Here is a 19,408-nt window from a genome sequence, read left to right as displayed (position 1 = left end):
TGGAATTGTGCAATCACTTCATGTGTAACGCTGCAAATTCTTTAAGTCAAAATATAAATAATTCATGATCATTGGCAGTGTTTAAGCCCCTTTTTAGTTCTGTGGGTATATAAAATGTTATTGGACAGTTAAAAATGGGAGGATGTGGTTGATTCAATATTCTTATTTCACAAAGCTCTGAAAATGAAAGCAAAGACAAATTGAAGAGAAGGGGGAAGAAACCCAAAGTGGATCGAATGTGTTTGTGATGATAAGCCAGGATGGATTATTTTGCTGCCACTCTGACAGTCCAGATAATGCAATTTATTTAGCACGATCGGAGACGCTACAAGTGCTGCTCTTGTAACAATGGACCCTCAATTTGTTCGTCAGTCTCGCTTTACAGGGCTGTGGAATTGGGTTGTGTTGAATCCCTGGTATGTTACTCCTCCCCGGTCCTATCCAGGCTGATTCAGTGTGACGCTCGGCCCACAAGGTGCTCACTAAGAGTGCATCGGCTGCTTTCTGCTGTCTCAGGCTGCTGGTGCTGTAGCTAATCGCAAGTGTCATGCTTTTTCATATTTTGTGTTGTTGTGTGTGCGTGCTTGTGTGTGTGTGTGTGTGTGTGTGTGTGTGTGTGTGTGTGTGTTTGCTTGGAGAAAAAAAATTTAATATAGTTAAAAAGAGATGAAGTTGAAAATGGAAAGTTTATTTAAAATTGCAATGGACCAAAAGCCAGATTGGGCTAAACTAGATTTGTAAACTTTCATCAACTTCAGCTTTTTGTATATATATTTTTTTTTCTTGTATTGTGAAGTGCAAGTTTGTTTGAATTAATTGTTTTTTCTGTAACGCATCTGCGCCTGTTTGCGTCTCTTTTTGTTTTGGGTTTATTTTTGTGTTATATTTTGAAAATTTAAAATAAAATTATCAAAAAAATAAAATTGCAATGGACTCTCGGGCTCTCTTGCTATCTACGCAAAGAAAAATTAATAAATAACTCTAAATATGCTTTATATCTTAGATTTCTGAGAGTAGCCACCCTTTGCTGCTTTATTGACAGCACTGCAAACCCTTGGCCTTTTCTCAATGAGCTTCATGATGTAATCACCTGAAATAGTTTTCACCTCACAGGTGTGCCTTGTCAGGGTTCATTTGTGGAATTTCTTGAACTCTTAATGGTGTGGGGACCATCAGTTGTGTTGTGCAGAAGTCAGTTTGGTACACAGCTGACAGCCCTATTTGACAACTGTTAGAATTCATATTGTGGTAAGAACCAATCAGCTAAGTAAAGAGAAACAACGGTCCATCATTACTTTAAGAACTGAAGGTCGGTCAGTCGAGAAAATTGCTAAAACTTCGAACGTGTGCCCAAGTGCAGTCGCAAAAATCATCAAGTGCTACGATGAAACTGGTTCACATGAGGACCGCCCCAGGAAAGGAAGACCAAGAGTCACCTCTGCTGCTGAGGATAAATCCATCCAAGTCACCAGCCTCAGAAATTGCACCTCAGATTAGAGCCCAGATAAATGCCACACAGAGTTCCAGTAGAAGACACATCTCTTCATCAACTGTTCAGAGGAGACTGCGCGAATCAGGCCTTTATGGTCAAATAGCTGCTAAGAAACCATGACTAAGGAAAAGCAACAAGCACAAGAGATTTTTTTGGGCCAAGAAACACAAGGAGTGGACATTAGAGCAGTGGAAATCTGTGCTTTGGTCTGATGAGTTCAGATTTGAGATCTTTGGTTCCACCTGCTGTGTCTTTGTGTGGCGCAGAAAAGGATGGTCTCTACATGCATGGTTCCCATTGTGAAGCGTGGAGGAGGAGATGTGATGGTGTGGGGGTGCTTTGCTGGTGACACTGATGGGGATCTATTCAAAACTGAAGGCCACAGCATCCTGCAGTGACATCCCATCCGGTTTGTGTTTAGTTGGACCATCGTTTATTTTTCAATAGGATAATGATCCCAAACACACCTCCAGGTTGTGTAAAGGCTATTTGACCAAGTAAGAGAGCCATGGAGTGCTGTGCCTGATGGCCTGTCCTCCACAGTCAGCAGACCTAAACTCAGTCGAGATGGTTTAGGATGAGATGGACCACAGGGGGAAGGCAAAAGAGCCCTCAGTGCTCAGCATCCTCATGAAGCACATCGAGAGAATGCCAAGGGTGTGCAAAGCAGTAATCAAAGCAAAGGGTGGCTTTAAAAACTATTAAATGAGAAGGTGTGTCCAAACTTTTGACTCGTGTATATATATGGTCTTGTTTTTCATTTTTATTTGGTAATACATGTTATTTGGGCTTATTTCCTTTATGCGTCTCCACAGCTCTGTCTGTTTTGTGTCACATACACCAGCAGGGTTAACTTACCCCATTGAAATATGACTGAAATTGATCCGAGCACGATTTAAATAAATAATACTTTGGAACAGTTTAATATATTGGCAAGGTAGTAGGAGTCATTTGAGTAATCCAGTGTTGATTGCAACTTTAAGCAGTCTTATTAATAATTAATGGAGCATTGTTATTGGTTTCATGTGGAATGGCTGAGCAGTGTGTTTGACATCTAGAACTACAGTTTACATCCAGTGTTGCTTTCACCCCTTTTCACCTCTGGACACACTCTCTCTCTCACAGACACACACAGGTGTGTAACTGCAACTAGACAAAGGACATCATATGTAGTCAGATGGACAGAAAAAGCTCCTCCCTCCCCTGCAGTGCTCATAAATCCTATTTTGTCAGACTCAGGCTCGGTACAGTAATCACATCACTACACCTGCTCCATGAACAACCTTGCCTCTAAGATATGAACACATTCCCAAAGGGTGCAGGCTTCTGTCTGCAGCTTTTGAAGTGCATCAGGTGTTCTGATCATCCAATCAGCTCCTGACGAGATCAGTAGTCAGGAGACTGATCAATAGAATTACAAATGACTTCACACTGTTTGTAGTTTTTTGGCCTTTACATTCACCTACCCTAATCAGTTGTACCACTACACTGACAATGTGACTTTGCACAGAGAACTTTGCGGTATTTTATAGATTAACGCTGACAATTGAAACCTTTGACTACACACCCTTTGAGACAAAAAACAGATTTAGATGTACATTTACAAGCCATTCAATAATGACATTAAATCATAGAGAACACACTTCTGAGGCAGCTGCTCCTAGACTTCTTTTTTTTTTTTTTTTTTGCAGAATTTGCCTGATTGCTATCCCTTGGTCTTCCAGTTAAATGCAGACTGTGTAATTTCCACCCCTAGGGGTTTCTCAATAAAACTGATAATAAAAAAGGTAATTTGACAGCGTTGTGAAGGAGGATGAGGTTATAGAAGTTGTTGTCTTACTACCATTGCCGCAAAAGTCTAGTGTGAGTAAAACTTTTTAATATAAAACCTCATGGTATCTTTCAGGGAAACAGGGGTAAGACGATAACATCCGTCAGTGAATATTATTTTAACTTGAAACACGATATCTTGATGTTGGTAAGATGATATTTCAAATAAGCCAACCCTATCCCAAAACGCTATCTCCAGATGAACAGATTCAACCTTTTGGGATTTACTTACCTGGATGATTGAGCATGCATCAAGACAATCTAACCCTATCAATTCATTCTAATGAAATATGTAACTTTAGCTAAGATAATGTTATTTTCTTACCTTCCCACTAAACATTGGCTGTCGGATAGACGTACAGATCATTTTTTTATTGGATCTGTCGGTCCATGACCAATTCTGGACATCTATACTATGTTCAAACTAGGTCTACAATAAAGACATCCAACCATGACCCAACTTGGAGGTCAATATGATGTTCAACAAATTTACATGATAAATAAATAAAATATTTTGTTATTTACAAATATCAACATTGTTGTTTGAAAAATAACACAAAAGAATAGATTATTTATAAAAAAAAAAACCAAAAAAAAAACCCAATTTATTCCGTGTTGGCCAATTTATTTATTCAGCACATGTATTTTTTGTGCTTATTTTACATTTTCTTGTTTTTCCTTAACTGGTTTATTTATTTGAATAAATCAACTTAATTGTTTGTAACCAGGCTAAAACTTTATTAAAATGTGTTGAAAGATTAAAAATGTTGAGATCCATGTTAAAATGTAAAACAATAATAGTATTTAGTATTTAGAAAAACTTTTTGAAATTCCTTTTAGAAGGAGTACAATGTGTTTACTAAGTTTAAAAGAGCTTTTGCATTATATATGGTTATTTTTTATGAGTACCCTGTTTTATTGTGAAGAGCTTTGAAAGAGGAAGTGAATGTTGTTATGATCGGTAGCAGGACTGAGAGAAGTTGCGATGGAGTTTATACAAGTGTATGTATGAACTGGACTATCTGCTCGACGGTCTTTGTCGATGTGCACATTTTGCAAACTGTCTGTGAGAAGCTGGGGACATATCTGGTCGAAATCCACCATGCAGCTGCTCACTTTTGTTTTAGCTTAAGAGCCCACAAAATCTTGGAGATGTCCACTGATCACTGCATTCCTTCACACATAACTTTTTGTGTACAGGAAACATGCCCTCCACTCTTTGGACACATGGGACTACAGAGCCTTCAGAAGCAGTATAAAAACAATCTCTATAATGAGTCGAAGTTTGCCATTGAAAAAACGTCCACAACAACCACATTTTGGCCCGTACCTGGAGGTCATATGGACAACAACACTAGACGTTCAGGAGACATTGAAAAAAGACGTTGCCTGGTGTTACAAAACAAACCCTTCAGTAGCCGAAAATTGCACGTCCATAGTTGCATATGCAACTATCCATAATTAACATTTAGCTGATTGTCCCTTCAAGGTCATTTTTTTGTGTATGTTCAAGCAGCTTACTAAGCAGCTTCTGTTGTTAGGTTTGCCACTGGCAGTCCTGCTATATTGCCTTGCACCAGTTATGGTGTATTACACTGAATCTGTTCTGTACACTGAAATGTCTTCTGTTTATCACCTTTGCCTCTCCGTGTGGGATGCACTGGGGGCATTTGCCTCCCAGGTAGACACTAAGCAGAAGTTGTTGGTATGATCAAAAAATGATGGTATATGCAGCAGGTCAGGTTTTTTCTGCTGAATGTTCCCCATCAAAGGCCACAGGATGTTACACGAGAAGTCAGTTTTGATACTCTCACCGAGGGACAAATTGGAGGTGCACAACATCTTGAAAGTTAAAAAATAGCGAAGAATGGTCCTGGTCCCAGCCCTTGACCTGACACATCACTCTAAGTTTTGAAAAAAGTAGAATTTTGAAGCAAAAGCTGCTGTTTGGTTTCTGAGTCATAGCTGGAGATCCAGCATTTTTTTTACCACCAATGATCCTCCACACAAAAGTCGGGCCATTTTAAAACAAAATTGGTATTTGAGCTTGGGGTCGGTGGTAAAATCACACAAGTACATAGGATCAGAACAGGTCTACCAGGGAATGTTTTGAAAATAGTTGTATGCAATAGCTTGGTAGCTGGCAAGAGTAAAGTGCAAAATTTGCATTGTTCAGTTTTTAGCACAGATGTAACCGACTTTTCGTTAAAACCATGAGATTATATTTTTAAATCCCCACTTGTTTTAATAGAGTAACCAATAGTAAAGTGAAAATATTGCAATTATATAGCATTTCACCAAGAAAGAGGAAGTACAAAGATTATTTTTAAAACCTGAAAACCACAGTTGTGATAGCCTCCAGCTCCCTAATGACCCTTAACTGGATAAATACAAGAGGATGGATGGATGGATGGATGGATGGATGGATGGATGGATGGATGGATGGATGGATGGATTGCATTCAGTTAAACCATATTTCATTTTCTTCTAAAATGCTACCAGTCTTCACACGTATCTTGTGTACCACTGCTTTAGACTGGTAAAGGGAGAGCAGGAAGCAGCTTTGTCCCAGGGAGTTGAGACTGGCTGTTGTGTACATGATCCCTTAACTTGTAGGCCTGAGAAGTTTAGTGTAATGCTCCAGACTGCAGACTGACAGCTCATGGGCGCATTAAATTGACGGTTGGGGCACCGACATCAGTAAGAGGCGAGAGCTGCACTACCCACAAGTAAACTTAACCTCTGTCTCACTCTATCTCTTCTTCTGCCCTTTTCCACCTTCTTCCCTTCCCTTCCCACCTTTGTGTAGCTCACCTCTGTAAATCAATCACTTTGAAGTAATCTAAGACTGCATTGGGGTCTGCATCTCTGTGCTAGAGAGACGTGTTATCTATATTTCAACACAAAGCGGTTTTATATTTCCCCAGTGTGTATTCAGCTTGCAGTGGCAGTAATTGTGGCTGATCTGCACTGAGTGACTTTCCTGCCCAGGGGACACTGATACATGGCTAATGTTCAGACATGTGAGTCTCTATGTCATTCCTGTCAGAGGCGAGATGGAAATTTGAAGTCATATAGGTCATACGGATTATTGACTGAACCGTAGACTGTGGCAGAGCAGACAGTAGAGCCAACTTTTTACAGTGGGTGTATTTTTCATCATGGAAAGTCATGCCGCACCTAATTATCTTAAAGAGCACTTCTAGTTTTATACAATCTGGCCTAGTACTCAATGCTGAGCTGTGCAAACACTAGAAGTATTAAGGAGAAGATAAGAATGATTAGAACTTAGGTGTGAGATCCCTAAAAGTTAAATGGGCTTTCATTGCTTTCTCATTTCCTGTGTGTCTGTATACCATAAAAGGTGTGACTATGAAGTTCAGCAAGTCTGCACCTAAAAATTAAAAACATTGTTTTTAATTTTTTGACGTGCACATCGTTTCTGAAACATCCCCAGAAAGTCACGTTTTGCCCTCTTCTTCTTGTGTGTCCGCAGCATTGTTTCAACATTTCTAGTTTTTTGCGTATTTTACTCTATTTTAAATTTGTCTAGACTCCCCAAGTGTGGGGAATTCTTGGAGTTATACAGCACCAATGTTGCCACTTTCATATACAAAAAATGAACTTGTGATAAAATATATGTTCACGGTGGCCATTGAACAAGTGACTATATAAATATTTCACACTGCGCACACAGATGAGCTGCCACAGTGACGACAACAACTCTAGTGAAGCCCATACTTTGCAGTTTAGCCCTGGCATTCATATGGCTCTAACATTTCTGTGTGCTTCAGTACCTTTTCGGGATGTATTGTAGCATTAAATTTTTACGGGCCAGCTCTTGCTTGGGCCTAGGTGATGGCTTATCACGCTCAGAGAGGGGGAACACTTGAACAGGCTGAGGTATGATCTGTGTCTCAGCAAAGCTATTACAAGGTTCACTGAGTCCAAGCACAGCTAAATGGTGGGTGATAAGCAGGTGTATATACAGTAAATGTAAGTGCATATGTGTGCAGTTTTGCCACGTGTGGGTGTGCGTGTCACACATTTATTCATGCAGACTTCAGTGTTTCTGTCAGCACAACCTTTTCAGCAGGCTTCCATTCAGATGAATTTGCTAACCACTCAGCCTCAGACTTCATAGGACTTGAGACATTTCCCCGAGTGCAATCCTCTTTTATGGTCCATTCTAAATCCTGTGTGTGTACGAGCACACATCGAGGAGTAGCTTCCCAAATATGCCACAACGCTAAGATAATCTCTCTCCTGAGAGGCTTAGAAAAAAACTAAAGATGACCCAATGGAGCAGTAAAATGTCACCCAGCAGAACATATTTCATAAAACTCTGCAGAGGAATGAAGAGATGTTGCAATATCTGCTCATTGTCAGGGATGAAGACTTTACATTATCTGTTTTGTGAGTATGAATTTGTGTCACACCGCAGACCTTAGCCCTGGAAGTTGAAACCCTGCAAGGCTGAAAATGTCTCTCTTTTGCTATATCTGCCTATTTCTGTGTGTCTATGTCAGGGACAAGTTTCTCTATCTTTCCCCTTGTCTTTTTTCGGACTCTAGCCTCCTATCTTTGTTCTTCGGTCTTCGGCACAGAAAGAGAAAGACACACAGAAAGGATAGAAGGAGCGACCTATTTAAAGACCAGTGTGTAATTAATCATAAGCTAGCAGCATTAAGAGAGGAAGAAATGTATGATAGTTCTCTCTGTGGCTTTCTGTCCCTCTCTAGTTGGCATTTTCTCATACTTGTGCTTCTCTTTAATAAATGTGAATTTGTATCATCTCCTCCCATCTGTGTCACGGACCAGGGGCTTTATCTCCTCCCTCTCATACTTTTTAAAAACTGTTTTCCACTTATATAATAACTTGCAGTTAATATACGTGTACAGACATGCCCACAAGTACTAGATGCAATGGGCTGGCTTTGTGTCTTCTTAAACATTCAAGCAGAACCTTGATGTGTACTGAAACTTTCCTGTACTCACACAATCCATACCTATGATTTCAGCACCAAGTCTGCAGGCTATTGTTTGTGGACAGATGGTGAAGAACACGGTCTCATTTGTGTGTAATAAGTCGTTACTAATTGTCTGCAGATTGGATCAATGTTCTATTCTGCTACAGCTCAGCTCCTTGTCTGTGTATTACCATAGATGGCACTGCCACCATTTATCACTGCTGGTAGAGGAAAAGTCCGTTTAAACTCATTATTAAGGCAATTTTGCTAGAACTACTTTAATTATAGCAAGAAATCATATCTTTTGTGGCGAAAATTGAACCAATAGGAATTCATTTATGAGGTTTTTAAGGCATAAATGCATACATTCCCACATACATGAATAAACACAGCTGCCACACACAAGCTTTGCTCTAATTTTTTCTATCAGCTGGCAATGCCATTCACTGATATCTTAAAGAGCTTATGGATTACTTTTGAAGATCTGTCACTCTAATTTTTCACGATTGCAAAGAAGAGCCTTGTGCGACATTAATTCCAACAGCACCACAAGCCAAAGCTATAGTGATACTCTCTGTGGTTTGACTGAATGGGGGTATAGTCATAAGGAGTTTGCCTTTTGGGTTCTGAAGCCTTTTTCACCGATAACCTGGTCCTCAGCTGCCAGTTACTTTGTGTGCATCGCTGCCTTTTCTACAGCACCAGTCAAGACTTGAGACATTTGTGTAACTGATTGAATGCCCAAAACCTGACAGAGATAATCAAATGTCAGACTTACCTTTGGCAGTATGTGGTAACGTTTGAGTAAGTGTGACTCAAGCAGTTTATTAAAGTGGGAAAGAGACCATTGGTTTATTTCATTGCAACTTAAATGTAAACATTTAAAAGATAACATGTAGAGGTTTGTCGAAGAAGCCATATAGATATTTAAAACTCCAACATATTAGACAATGTCTTTTTTTCTTTCAAACATATGAAACATAAACAGATTTCCCTAACATTTGTCTTGCATATTTATTTTTCCATTAATACTCGGCCAATCTCTGCTGGGATCCGCTAGTCGTTGTTTTTTGAGGCGTTCCAAACTGTGTTACCAAAAGGGAAATTGCAGAAAGTCTCTACCTTCAAACTATGGAACATCAGCACTAACAATAGTTTAAGGATGTGTCTTGTCTCTTCTTTACTTTTTCAATTTTTGCTTTATCAGCAATTATAGATGCTGATACTGAAAGGCATTTACTAACAACATATAGCCAATATGGGCCAACCAGTAAATTGTTGGTGCTCTAATATAAAGTTGTATATTTGAAGTCTTGCTTCAGCCAGGTTGATCTCTACCTTAGCATATAAATTTGGTTTTAATATGAGCAGACGATACTTTTTATGGGGAATTAGACAATTATTTTTATTAGCTCTATTATATTTGAAGTGCATACCATAAGGGTATCTCGCTGATACTGATACCTTCAAACACTGCACAACAACATTGCGAAGGACATTTTCTTCACCCCCAATTCCAGTTAATGGTTTTATTTATATTATACAATGTAAAATGTAAAAAAGTACATTTTACAATGAATTACTTTTATTTTTTTAAATTAAATGTGGATTTATAAGATTTGCAAATCATTGCATTCTGTTTAAATTTTACAAAACATCCTAACTTAATTGGAATTGGGTTGAGCTAATATTAGCGTTGAGGCACTATGACTTCTCTCTATTGCTAAACCCTGCCTAGTTGTCCTAGTCTGCATCTGAGTTCAAGAGAATAAAGTTCAATAGAATCTGTGCCGAGCTGAAATAAAAACATTATCGTCACTACTATTCATCACTGATTATTTATCCCTAATTTTCCATTAAAAAGAGTTCTATGCATTTCTCTTTGAAGTATGAAACATTATTGACTTTCAAGTCACTCACTGTGAAGCTAAATGCATGTGTGTTACATGTGCACTGGCATTTACAGTATGGCGGCTAAATAACAACTCAGAAGGTGTCTGTCCTTCACCTCTTTCCTTCATTTCCGCAATTTTTTCTTTACCCGTCATTTTCAAACCCAACCAAGCCTTCAAATTGACCATATCCTAAGTGTGTTTTCACTTTGTCATAAGCTACTAGTACTTAGCGATTTCACCATTTCCATCAGCACGTTATTAACCTTTAAGCAATGTATGTTTTCAAATCACGTACAGTGTTGCTTTTTCCTCCCCACTGCTGAATTAAGAAATGAGCCTGTCTCTAATGGTTTTTCTCATTCGGCGAATCACTTTTATGTATTTTCAAAGCCAGCATTTCCATCATTGCCCCTGCCCGCTGTATCAACAGCAGCCCCTCTGCAACAGCAGGAGTTTATCACCATGTTTCACAGAAAATTGAACATGCGGCCACATTAAATCTCATGTGCATGCAATGAGTCAGGGTCAGAGAAACATCCAGATATTCGCACACATATGCTTTCAGATGTGCACATGTATAAAGACAGTAACGCACCCACCAATGCAAGTGTTCCCACACTTTTAGACCAAGTGTACTCTGTGTTGTGCACAGCATCTCTATGCTCATACATCATTAAGTGAGTCTGGGTGTTATTATGGAGAAGATGCAGTGTATTAGATGCCCTGACAGATTGTGTCAGGGCCTGCAATCCTATCAGGATTGGATAATAAAAAGACACTTAATCTAGGCAGTTCCCTACAGTCCTTCGCACACAGAATAAAAATTCCTGATGATCATTCTGTGCTCTAACTGTCCTTGTCAAATTTTTCTCCTCCCTCTGTCCCATACTAAAATATAAGTTCAATAATTACAAGTTAATCTCAATCTCCACCGTTCATCTGCCAAAACATTTCCCATGAAAAGGCACAGAGTTATAGCCTACCAACGTAAAATGCGTTTATTACCTTCTCTGCAACTCACTAATGGGCCATAGAAATAGGTTCCTGCATCAGTATGGATGACTGGAGTATGATCAGCTAATTTATGAGGACCTTGTCTCATCAGTAAGACCTGAGATGTGGGACAGTCAACTTAGCATGTTGTCCTTCTGGTGTGCCCCTGTTTACTATCAGTCATGATAAATAGGGGCATGACAGACACAACAACAGCCAATCCGTCACCTTGTTGAAAGTCATAGAGTCTGAGACAGCTCTACATACTGTCTGCCTATGCTCTTCTTCTGTCCCTGCCAGAGAGGAGCCAAAAAATGAGCTCTGTAAGGGTAATGACAGAGGCATAATGCGGGCACATTGCCTGTTATAGTTTGTGAAGACACTTTTATAATGCTCTCTATCTATAGAAAGATACCTGATAAATTCAGTTAACTTCTCCCTCGTCTTGTTTTCTTTCCTGACAGTGGAGAGTAATCCATGCCAGACCAATCCTTGCCTCCATGGTGGAAGCTGCCTGCAGGAAGGGGATGGTTACAGTTGCTACTGTCCTCAGGGGTTCTCTGGAGAGAGCTGTGAGATCGGTGAGTCACTGCCAGGTCAGGTATGAGTGAGGGAACCTCAGAGGTCAGCAGCTGCTGTGTCCCTGAAGCATAGGGGGAAATAATGACAGGCATATTCTGACTTAACATTTAACATATGCAGTCTACTGTGAGGTGAATTCATGAGGAAATGGCAGATTGCCTCTGTGGGCCTTGTTTCCATATTATGTGTTTGAATAACTCTGATTACAATCTCAGCGGCTTCACTGTCAGGTCCGGGAGGCCTGGGTCAAGCTCCCTGACTGAAAATGAACATGGAATCTCCATATGCTGCAAGTCGGCCGTTTGTGCCAGAGGCTGTTCAAGATGAAGTATAGAGTATGTGCCTCAACTGTGTGTGTGTGTGTGTGTGTGTGTGTGTGTGTGTGTGTTTTCACCTTCTGCCCTGAGAGCAGTGGGCAGCTCATGTTTCCACTCAGCTATGTGATGTGAGAATGTGTCTGTCAGAAAATGGCAGTGCAGTGATTTAGGTGAATGAGGCTGTGTGTGTGACACAAGGACATATAGGCCACAGAGGAGCTCTGAGCTCACTGAGCAGTGGAGCAGCTGATTAAAGTATTGTCGAAGCAGTGCACGCCGCAGTGGATGAGGGAAAATACAGGAAAGAAAAGGAAGATGTGGCAGTAGTAGAAAATATCAAAGTGACTTTACTACTTTGAATGGCACTTTAAAAACTGAGAAACACTCAGTGGCAGACTTTGACTGAGCTTAAACACATCACCTTTGATGCAAAGTTGTTGACAGCATTCAGTCTGACATTGATTCTGGGTCCTGGCCAAATTTCTGTGGGAAGACTACAGTAAATGTTAGCTTGTGCACAAGAGTTACACTATGTTGCAGTATGTGCATATCAAGCCATGTCCTGTTTTTGTGTTGTTCTTGCTGTAACAGCTCCAACAGATGAATTACAAACATCTCCAGTTGTGGTTCCGTCGTCCATGGTCTGATGTCTATGGTCTGGTGGTCTTTTTCAGTTTTTCACAGTCATCCATACAAAGACATTCGGCCACGCTGTGGTTTTAATGATCAATACTTATGGAAAGGAGTCACAGATCAGGGGTGAATATATTGACCTGGCTCTGATTATTCAATGCCTTTTAATGCTTTGACTCAAAGGTACCTATTATACAACATTTAGGCATGCCTCTGCATGAATGTCATTGAAGATCAATCAACACTCTGTTGGATCAATGAAAATTGATGCCAAATGAATGTATAACATCCACGAATGCACTTTGTAATGATTTTTAGCCATTGGATTTGGTTAAGGCTGCATAAAGCTTGATGGTTTATAGAAGCAGCTAGAATAAATTGTGATATTTTAGCTAAAATTTTTGGGCAGAAAAGCACTAAAAAGTCTATTGGTTATTTACTTATTACTTCTTCATTTCTGTGTCTCTCTTTGGCTTTCTTTTCTTTGAAGTTGTCGTTTCCCAATGTAACTAAATTGCTGTGATGGCAATTAGAACAGCTGCATATCTGATGTGTTTTACTATTACTTACCGCTAAAGGCAAAAAAGGTTAGCTACCTATAACAGAACATGCTTGACTACAATTTAAATATGTACTATTTTGAAGAGGGAGTAGAAAGTCAGCTTTAATAACTGTATTTCATTTCACATGTGTAGCCTCAGTGTCCTTAATCAGTCACTGATGGCCAGCTTATTAAAGAGCTTCCATCTTTTTTCTTCTGGTTCAAATTGATTTTAGACAGCCAATACAATCCTATTATAGCCATAAAATCCAATAAACCAGTATTCCATCCATCGCCCCTGCTCCATACAAGGTGATTATTTAGGCAAAATGATGCAATGTCATCCTTAGGGACTGTCTCTGGAACTTTTGGGAATTCTTTGGGAAAAAGTATTTTAAAGAACTGGTGTCTTCATGCTTTTTGTTTCCTCTGTGAGTTTGTAGTTAGTATTTATGGAGGTGTGACAGTGTAAAAATTATCTTTGGACATTTCATTGTTTACTTTCCAACTCCACTCTAACTTCTATTCAGGGCTCTAACTTTATCTAAACCCACAGAAGGCTGTCAGTAAGACATATGAGCAGTAATAAATCTAAAGATATTAACAATCTTGTTTGAAGTTGTGGTATCCCACTGATCATGAGAACCAATTTTTAGAATGCTGCAATAGAAAAAGTGGTTGATGAGGCACATCAAAGCCTCTAAGTTTGATGGCCATGAGTTGATACACAGTAATTAATTATATTATCCATATCCCACAGCTGGAATGATTTGGAGATACAGCATAATTTAATAAAAATTTACTGCACAAATAAAATAGTTGAAGGACTTGTTGAAAAAGTAACATATCTCTATCATCGTCTGTCATTATCTTTAATCATTCTTGTTGTAACAATGAAGTGTGTGGATTGCAATGTTAAGGTAAGGAGGCAAAGTTGACAGTTAACAGAAAGCTTTTAAATGCTATCCAAACAAATGCAACTTGAGTGGGGACAAACAAGAGCTCGTGGAAGGTAGGACACAACAGGTCCGTTCACAGAAAGCCTGACAAAGAGGGCAGAACTATTTATACACTGGGGGCTAACTGAAAACTAGAAAAAAGAAGCACATTCTGAGATGCATTACAAACCTAATAACTAACACAGTCCACTATACAGCACACTTAACCCTGGAGAACCCATGGGGTCAGATCCGACCCCATTGGTTTTCTAGGGAAACCATGGGGTCAGATTTGACCCCATGGGTTATTATTGAGTGATGACTGATTATTCAGCCCATGGATGGCCTAACAAATATGTAATACTCAAAGACATTACTGTCATAATATTATTTTTTCTTGCAGGTGTTTCATCAAAAAGGCTTGTTGAGAAATGATAGGTATGTGTGGGCGCGAAATGCTGGGTGCTTTTAATTTAAAAAATGAAAGGACTTAAGTTTGTGTGAGCCAAACAACTTTAACAAGAGCACAGCAGCACAACAAGCATCAACGTCGTACATCTACTTTTCAAAACAGAGAATTGCCAGCCTTCTACAGCTGAGGTTAATAAGTCCCATTTACTTTTTTATGAAAAAACACACAAACCAGATGCAGTGCCCCCAGGCATTAGTGTATCCTAAGTAACCATGATAATAAATATTAAATAGTGTTTAAAAATCTTTCTTCTTATTATTAATACTGGAATCTCTAAATTTCACACACACTATGACTTTATCTGCCAGCTGTAAACACCGATTGAATCCTAATGGAACAGACCTGAGGGGTGTACTATGAAGTGAGATTAGTGTCTTAACTATGCTAAGCTTAAAATCAGAGGGGGTTTTTTGTATTATGAAATGGCTCCTTTCTCACCTGGCTAAGTCATAGTGGTAACTTTAACATTTCATTTACAGCATGTTTTACAGTAAGTGCATTATAGATTCTCTGTTGGGCAAATCTGTTTTATATGTGGAAGTTGTTAAGCCATACCTTACTAAAACCACCACCAAATGAAGTGCACACCACATTATCACAGGAAGGTGCATAACATTAATTTAGTGATGCCAAAAATGTATAAATGCCATTATAACTGATCCTAATCTGCTGCTAAGTCTATTTTACACTGCTGGAATTGCAGCTACTAGAAGACAGAACACACACCAATATTACCTGTTCAGTGAATGAAAGTAATTTCACTTTGATCTGTTGACAAACTAAAATTTCCATGTCTCCTTTATTGGGCTATGGGACAGTAACCTTTAATGTTCAAACGTATCCAGTTTAAAGTTTCAGAAGTCTCATGTGCAGCCAACACCGTAGAAACAGACAGCAGTGCTGAGAGCGCACTCAGCAATAAAATGATTAACTCGCATTGAAATTGTTTATTTTACTGCTCTGTGCGCTAAAGCACCAGATTAATGATTTTCTGAAGCATTAATCTCGTCTCTTATTTGCGACAGTTACATTTTATTCATCATCTGATAATGTCTCTGCTTGGAATAAGCAGCACTCACAGATATTATTTTGTGTGGAAGAAATGTCATGTGACCCACCAATGGCCCATTTTTATGTGAGTGTGCACAGAGCCAGAAGCACGAAGCTCTGCTTAAGAAAGTTAACCACGACTGTGATACAAGTCAATGGGGTTTTAAAATTTTGTGAAATCCTTCCTCTACAAAACTAGTATTAGTACACCTCTCTGGTCTGACTTTACTTGACTGGACTCTCATAATCAACTTGAGAGTGTCTCCACTTTACAATGACACTTAAATGCATGGAGTAAACTAGATCATTAACTTTTCTCAGTGTTAATTTTTCAACAATACATGTGTAATACTATTAACCAACAGTTTAAATGCAAAACCTGAAACCAGATGCATATGATAGTCCACAAACCATCCAGTGTCTATAAAAGAATTAGGTAGTAGTGAGAATTTGTGCAAGTCATGGACATACATGACATGCACACGCAGTTTCCTAGATCTCAGTGATAACTATCCTTTCATTTTATCATCAAGTATGAAGTACTTTATGAGATCTTTTAAAGTGCGAGCGCTACAAATGTTTTACATTAATGGTACAGCTTCTATGAATATCCACAGCCATATGTAGCAGTTGTTAGCATAGTGACAAATGCTCTGGTGCTTTTGGAGGGTTTTGCCCATGTGACACAATGTGTTCATTGCCATCCATTCTGTTAAAAGGTCTATTAAGTATTAACTGCACTGCAAACTAATATATTTATGCCCATTTCAATCTAACTGGAGAGGGAAAAACAGCCTTATGCACATAAATTCATACAGCAAAGTCAAGTACATGTTTAGTTTTATCTCATAATATTTTTTTGTCCGTGTATGTTCACAGTGTCACTCGTGGTCTTTTTGTAGTTTTGTGTGGTATCTTTCCTGTACTCCTATGTTTTGTAAAAGGAATGCTCCCACATTCATCACAGAAAACACCACGATTACATTTTAGTTAGAGTGATTTTGTTTGTTCATGACCTTGAAAATGGCAGCAGCCATACACTTCATTCTTCAGTACTTCCTGCCTGTATCGCACATTCTGGCAAATCCAGCAGGTTTATTTTATTCAGTTGTTGTGTTAAATTTAAATCAACATGGATGAGAAGTCAGAGTTCAGGACCCTGTGGCTTCTAATCAAATGTACTCTGCAGTCTGTATACAGTATATTTAAAAAAAACAACAAAAAAAAACAACAACAACTCCTGCCATGCAACACCAACAGGGTTATAATGGTGCAACATTTGTAGTTCTTTTGATTTAGAATCTGCAACCAGAGCAATAAATCACAAATTTAATAGATTCCTCCAAGATCGTTGTTTGTCTTTATTTATAGTATAAAAACAAAATCCAACTCTTTCTGACAGAAGCAGCTTTTTCTGTTTTGTTCAAATGTGGCTTGTCGAGAAGGAAATGCATTAACCTATCTCCATCTATCTCTAAAGACTGGCCAACAAATCACAGTGATTCTAGGCAGACCAGGAATTATGCAAATTATTTCAGGTCAACTGCTATTTGCTTTGCCAGAAGATCTCAATCACTCCATCAGTCCGTCAATCAGGACAAAAAAGGGAGCAGGCAGGTAAGCAATTTCAGGCTGTAAATCACTCATATGCATCTGGATTAACAACAACACACTGTTATTACTGACAACACATAGAAGTCTGAGAGAAAATCAAAGCTAAAAGCTAGTAAATGAACTGTGATTTTTGGATTTCATATTCAGCGTGTGTTTTAGGGTGAAGAAGGTAAATGGTGGTGTTATAAGTGGGAAATTACTCTGGTCATCCTATTCTCACTTCCTGTGTTTCAACGCCTGTCTCACTTCATCTCTGTCCATCTTTCTCATGGCCTGGTGTGGATTCCCCTCCTCCATTTTCTCTGTCATTTGCATGATGAATTGGAGGAGATAATAGTACCTGTGCTGCTTCATAAAGTTCAACAGTTTGGTCAAACTGACATGGTCACGGCTGCCTTGTAAGGACAAGCTTCCATTCTCATAAAGTGCAACTAATAATCTGAGTAACTGCTACACAAATACTGATCATCGAAACTGACGACTATAATTGGCACATACAGTAATAGAATATTGGTAAATAAGACTCACACACTGTGTATTAAAATATATGTATTGTTTGTTTGTTGAATTGTCACATTGTCACAGGCGTGATACAGGGCAGGGTTGTTCCACTTGACTGTAAAACATATTGTGTGATTTATTGTTTGCTAGACGCCAGTTAAATAAAAAAGGCTCATGCTAACATAAGCCAGTAAAGGCTGTATATTTTAATTCATCTACTGAAGAAACTTAACTCCCAGGGTGTTCAGGCAAAATAGTTCTTTGGTCGCAAGAATACCTTTTATTAATTCTGGGAGGACAACATCAAGTGGGTTTTAGGTAGCAGGGTCTTTGGTTTTACTGGTTAGATGTACAATTGGAGTCAAAGCTTTATATATATATTTATTATGGGCATTAATGTCATGGTAAGTCTGGGCTTTTAATGATTTCTTTAAACTGTTCTTTTTCCAGGGTAAAATTATATTACAGCATACATCTTTAATGACTTTAAAAAATTAGAAATGCACAAGTTTGAATTTATTTTGGATTTTCTCTAATCCACACAGGGTCAAAAGAATGCATACACTCCCACTAATATTTGGTTAGCAAGTTGCACCTCAACCAGCCACCTCACCTTTTGATAGTCATCAACACGCGTCTGGTATAGTTCTGAATGGATTCTGAATTCCCTACTGAATTAGTAGGGTTCATTTAAATTGGTTACCTGACGAGGACCAGGCTCTGAAACAAAGTTTCAGTAGGGTTGAGGTTGGGGGTAGGAAGGCCATTCCAGAAGCTTAATGTTAGGCTGCTTTATGCATTCCAAAACCATTTGCAATGTGCTTGGGCTCATCATCCTGTTGGAACACCCAACTCTGTCCAAGTTTTAACCATGCAGCTGTTGATTTCATCAAAAGTGTCTGGTTAAGTTTTCCCTTGCTAAGGGACATTTATCATTAATATCCATGGATTCAGTCGGATGTAAACTTTTAACTACAACTGTATGTATTTATTGATTGCTGTTTATTTGTATTTATTGGGCAATGGTGGTTTGTTAATGTGGATGGAGATTTTAAATAATTTAGGAAAGGGTTTTATGTGTGTATAAGAAGTCTCTTTGAATCTGCTTATAGTACACATCCAGTAGTATTTAAGCAGAGGCCCACTTAGTGTGTCAGTTGTTGTTATTGATGGGATTGACTTGTGTTGTGTTTGAACTGGTGTTGGGATCTGTCTGTGGAGAGTGCTAGCCAGAATTGTTTCTTATGTCGTCTGGTGGAACAAAAAAATGAGTTTCATTTTTCAAAACTCCTCTTGGAGTTGTGATTTCCTCTTTCTGCCTCTTGGGTCACTTGACCAATTTCACATGCCTCATAAACTCATCTTATTTCTTATCCTTAATCAGCCTTGCTCATTTCTTCTCAGCTTTCCAAAAATATCTCAAGTAAATCAGTCAAAAACAACATCACGTCAAATAGGCATAAACATCTATCCAGTTCCTTTTCAATTTAACAGAGCACATTTGCTCAGACTTACAGGTGGTTTAAAGAACTTCCTGGTCAATTTCAGTAAAATAAATTGAAAAGCGACATCTTTTGCGG

The 19,408-nt window shown here is 38.8% G+C and overlaps 1 protein-coding gene across 1 annotated transcript in view; it reads left to right on the top strand.

Moving 5' to 3' along the window:
- Positions 1 to 19,408, top strand: part of ncanb (neurocan b) — a 173,518-nt gene that overhangs the window by 81,885 nt on the left and 72,225 nt on the right. Inside the window, exon 10 of the mRNA XM_063465887.1 lies at positions 11,645 to 11,761. Within this exon, the coding sequence (XP_063321957.1) occupies positions 11,645 to 11,761 (117 nt within the window). The remainder of the gene's footprint in view (positions 1 to 11,644; positions 11,762 to 19,408) is intronic.

This window comes from Pelmatolapia mariae, linkage group LG23 (assembly GCF_036321145.2).
Source record: "Pelmatolapia mariae isolate MD_Pm_ZW linkage group LG23, Pm_UMD_F_2, whole genome shotgun sequence".
Classification (NCBI taxonomy): domain Eukaryota; kingdom Metazoa; phylum Chordata; class Actinopteri; order Cichliformes; family Cichlidae; genus Pelmatolapia; species Pelmatolapia mariae.
Note: the sequence above shows the minus strand (reverse complement) of the source record. Positions and strands in the feature narration are given on the sequence as shown.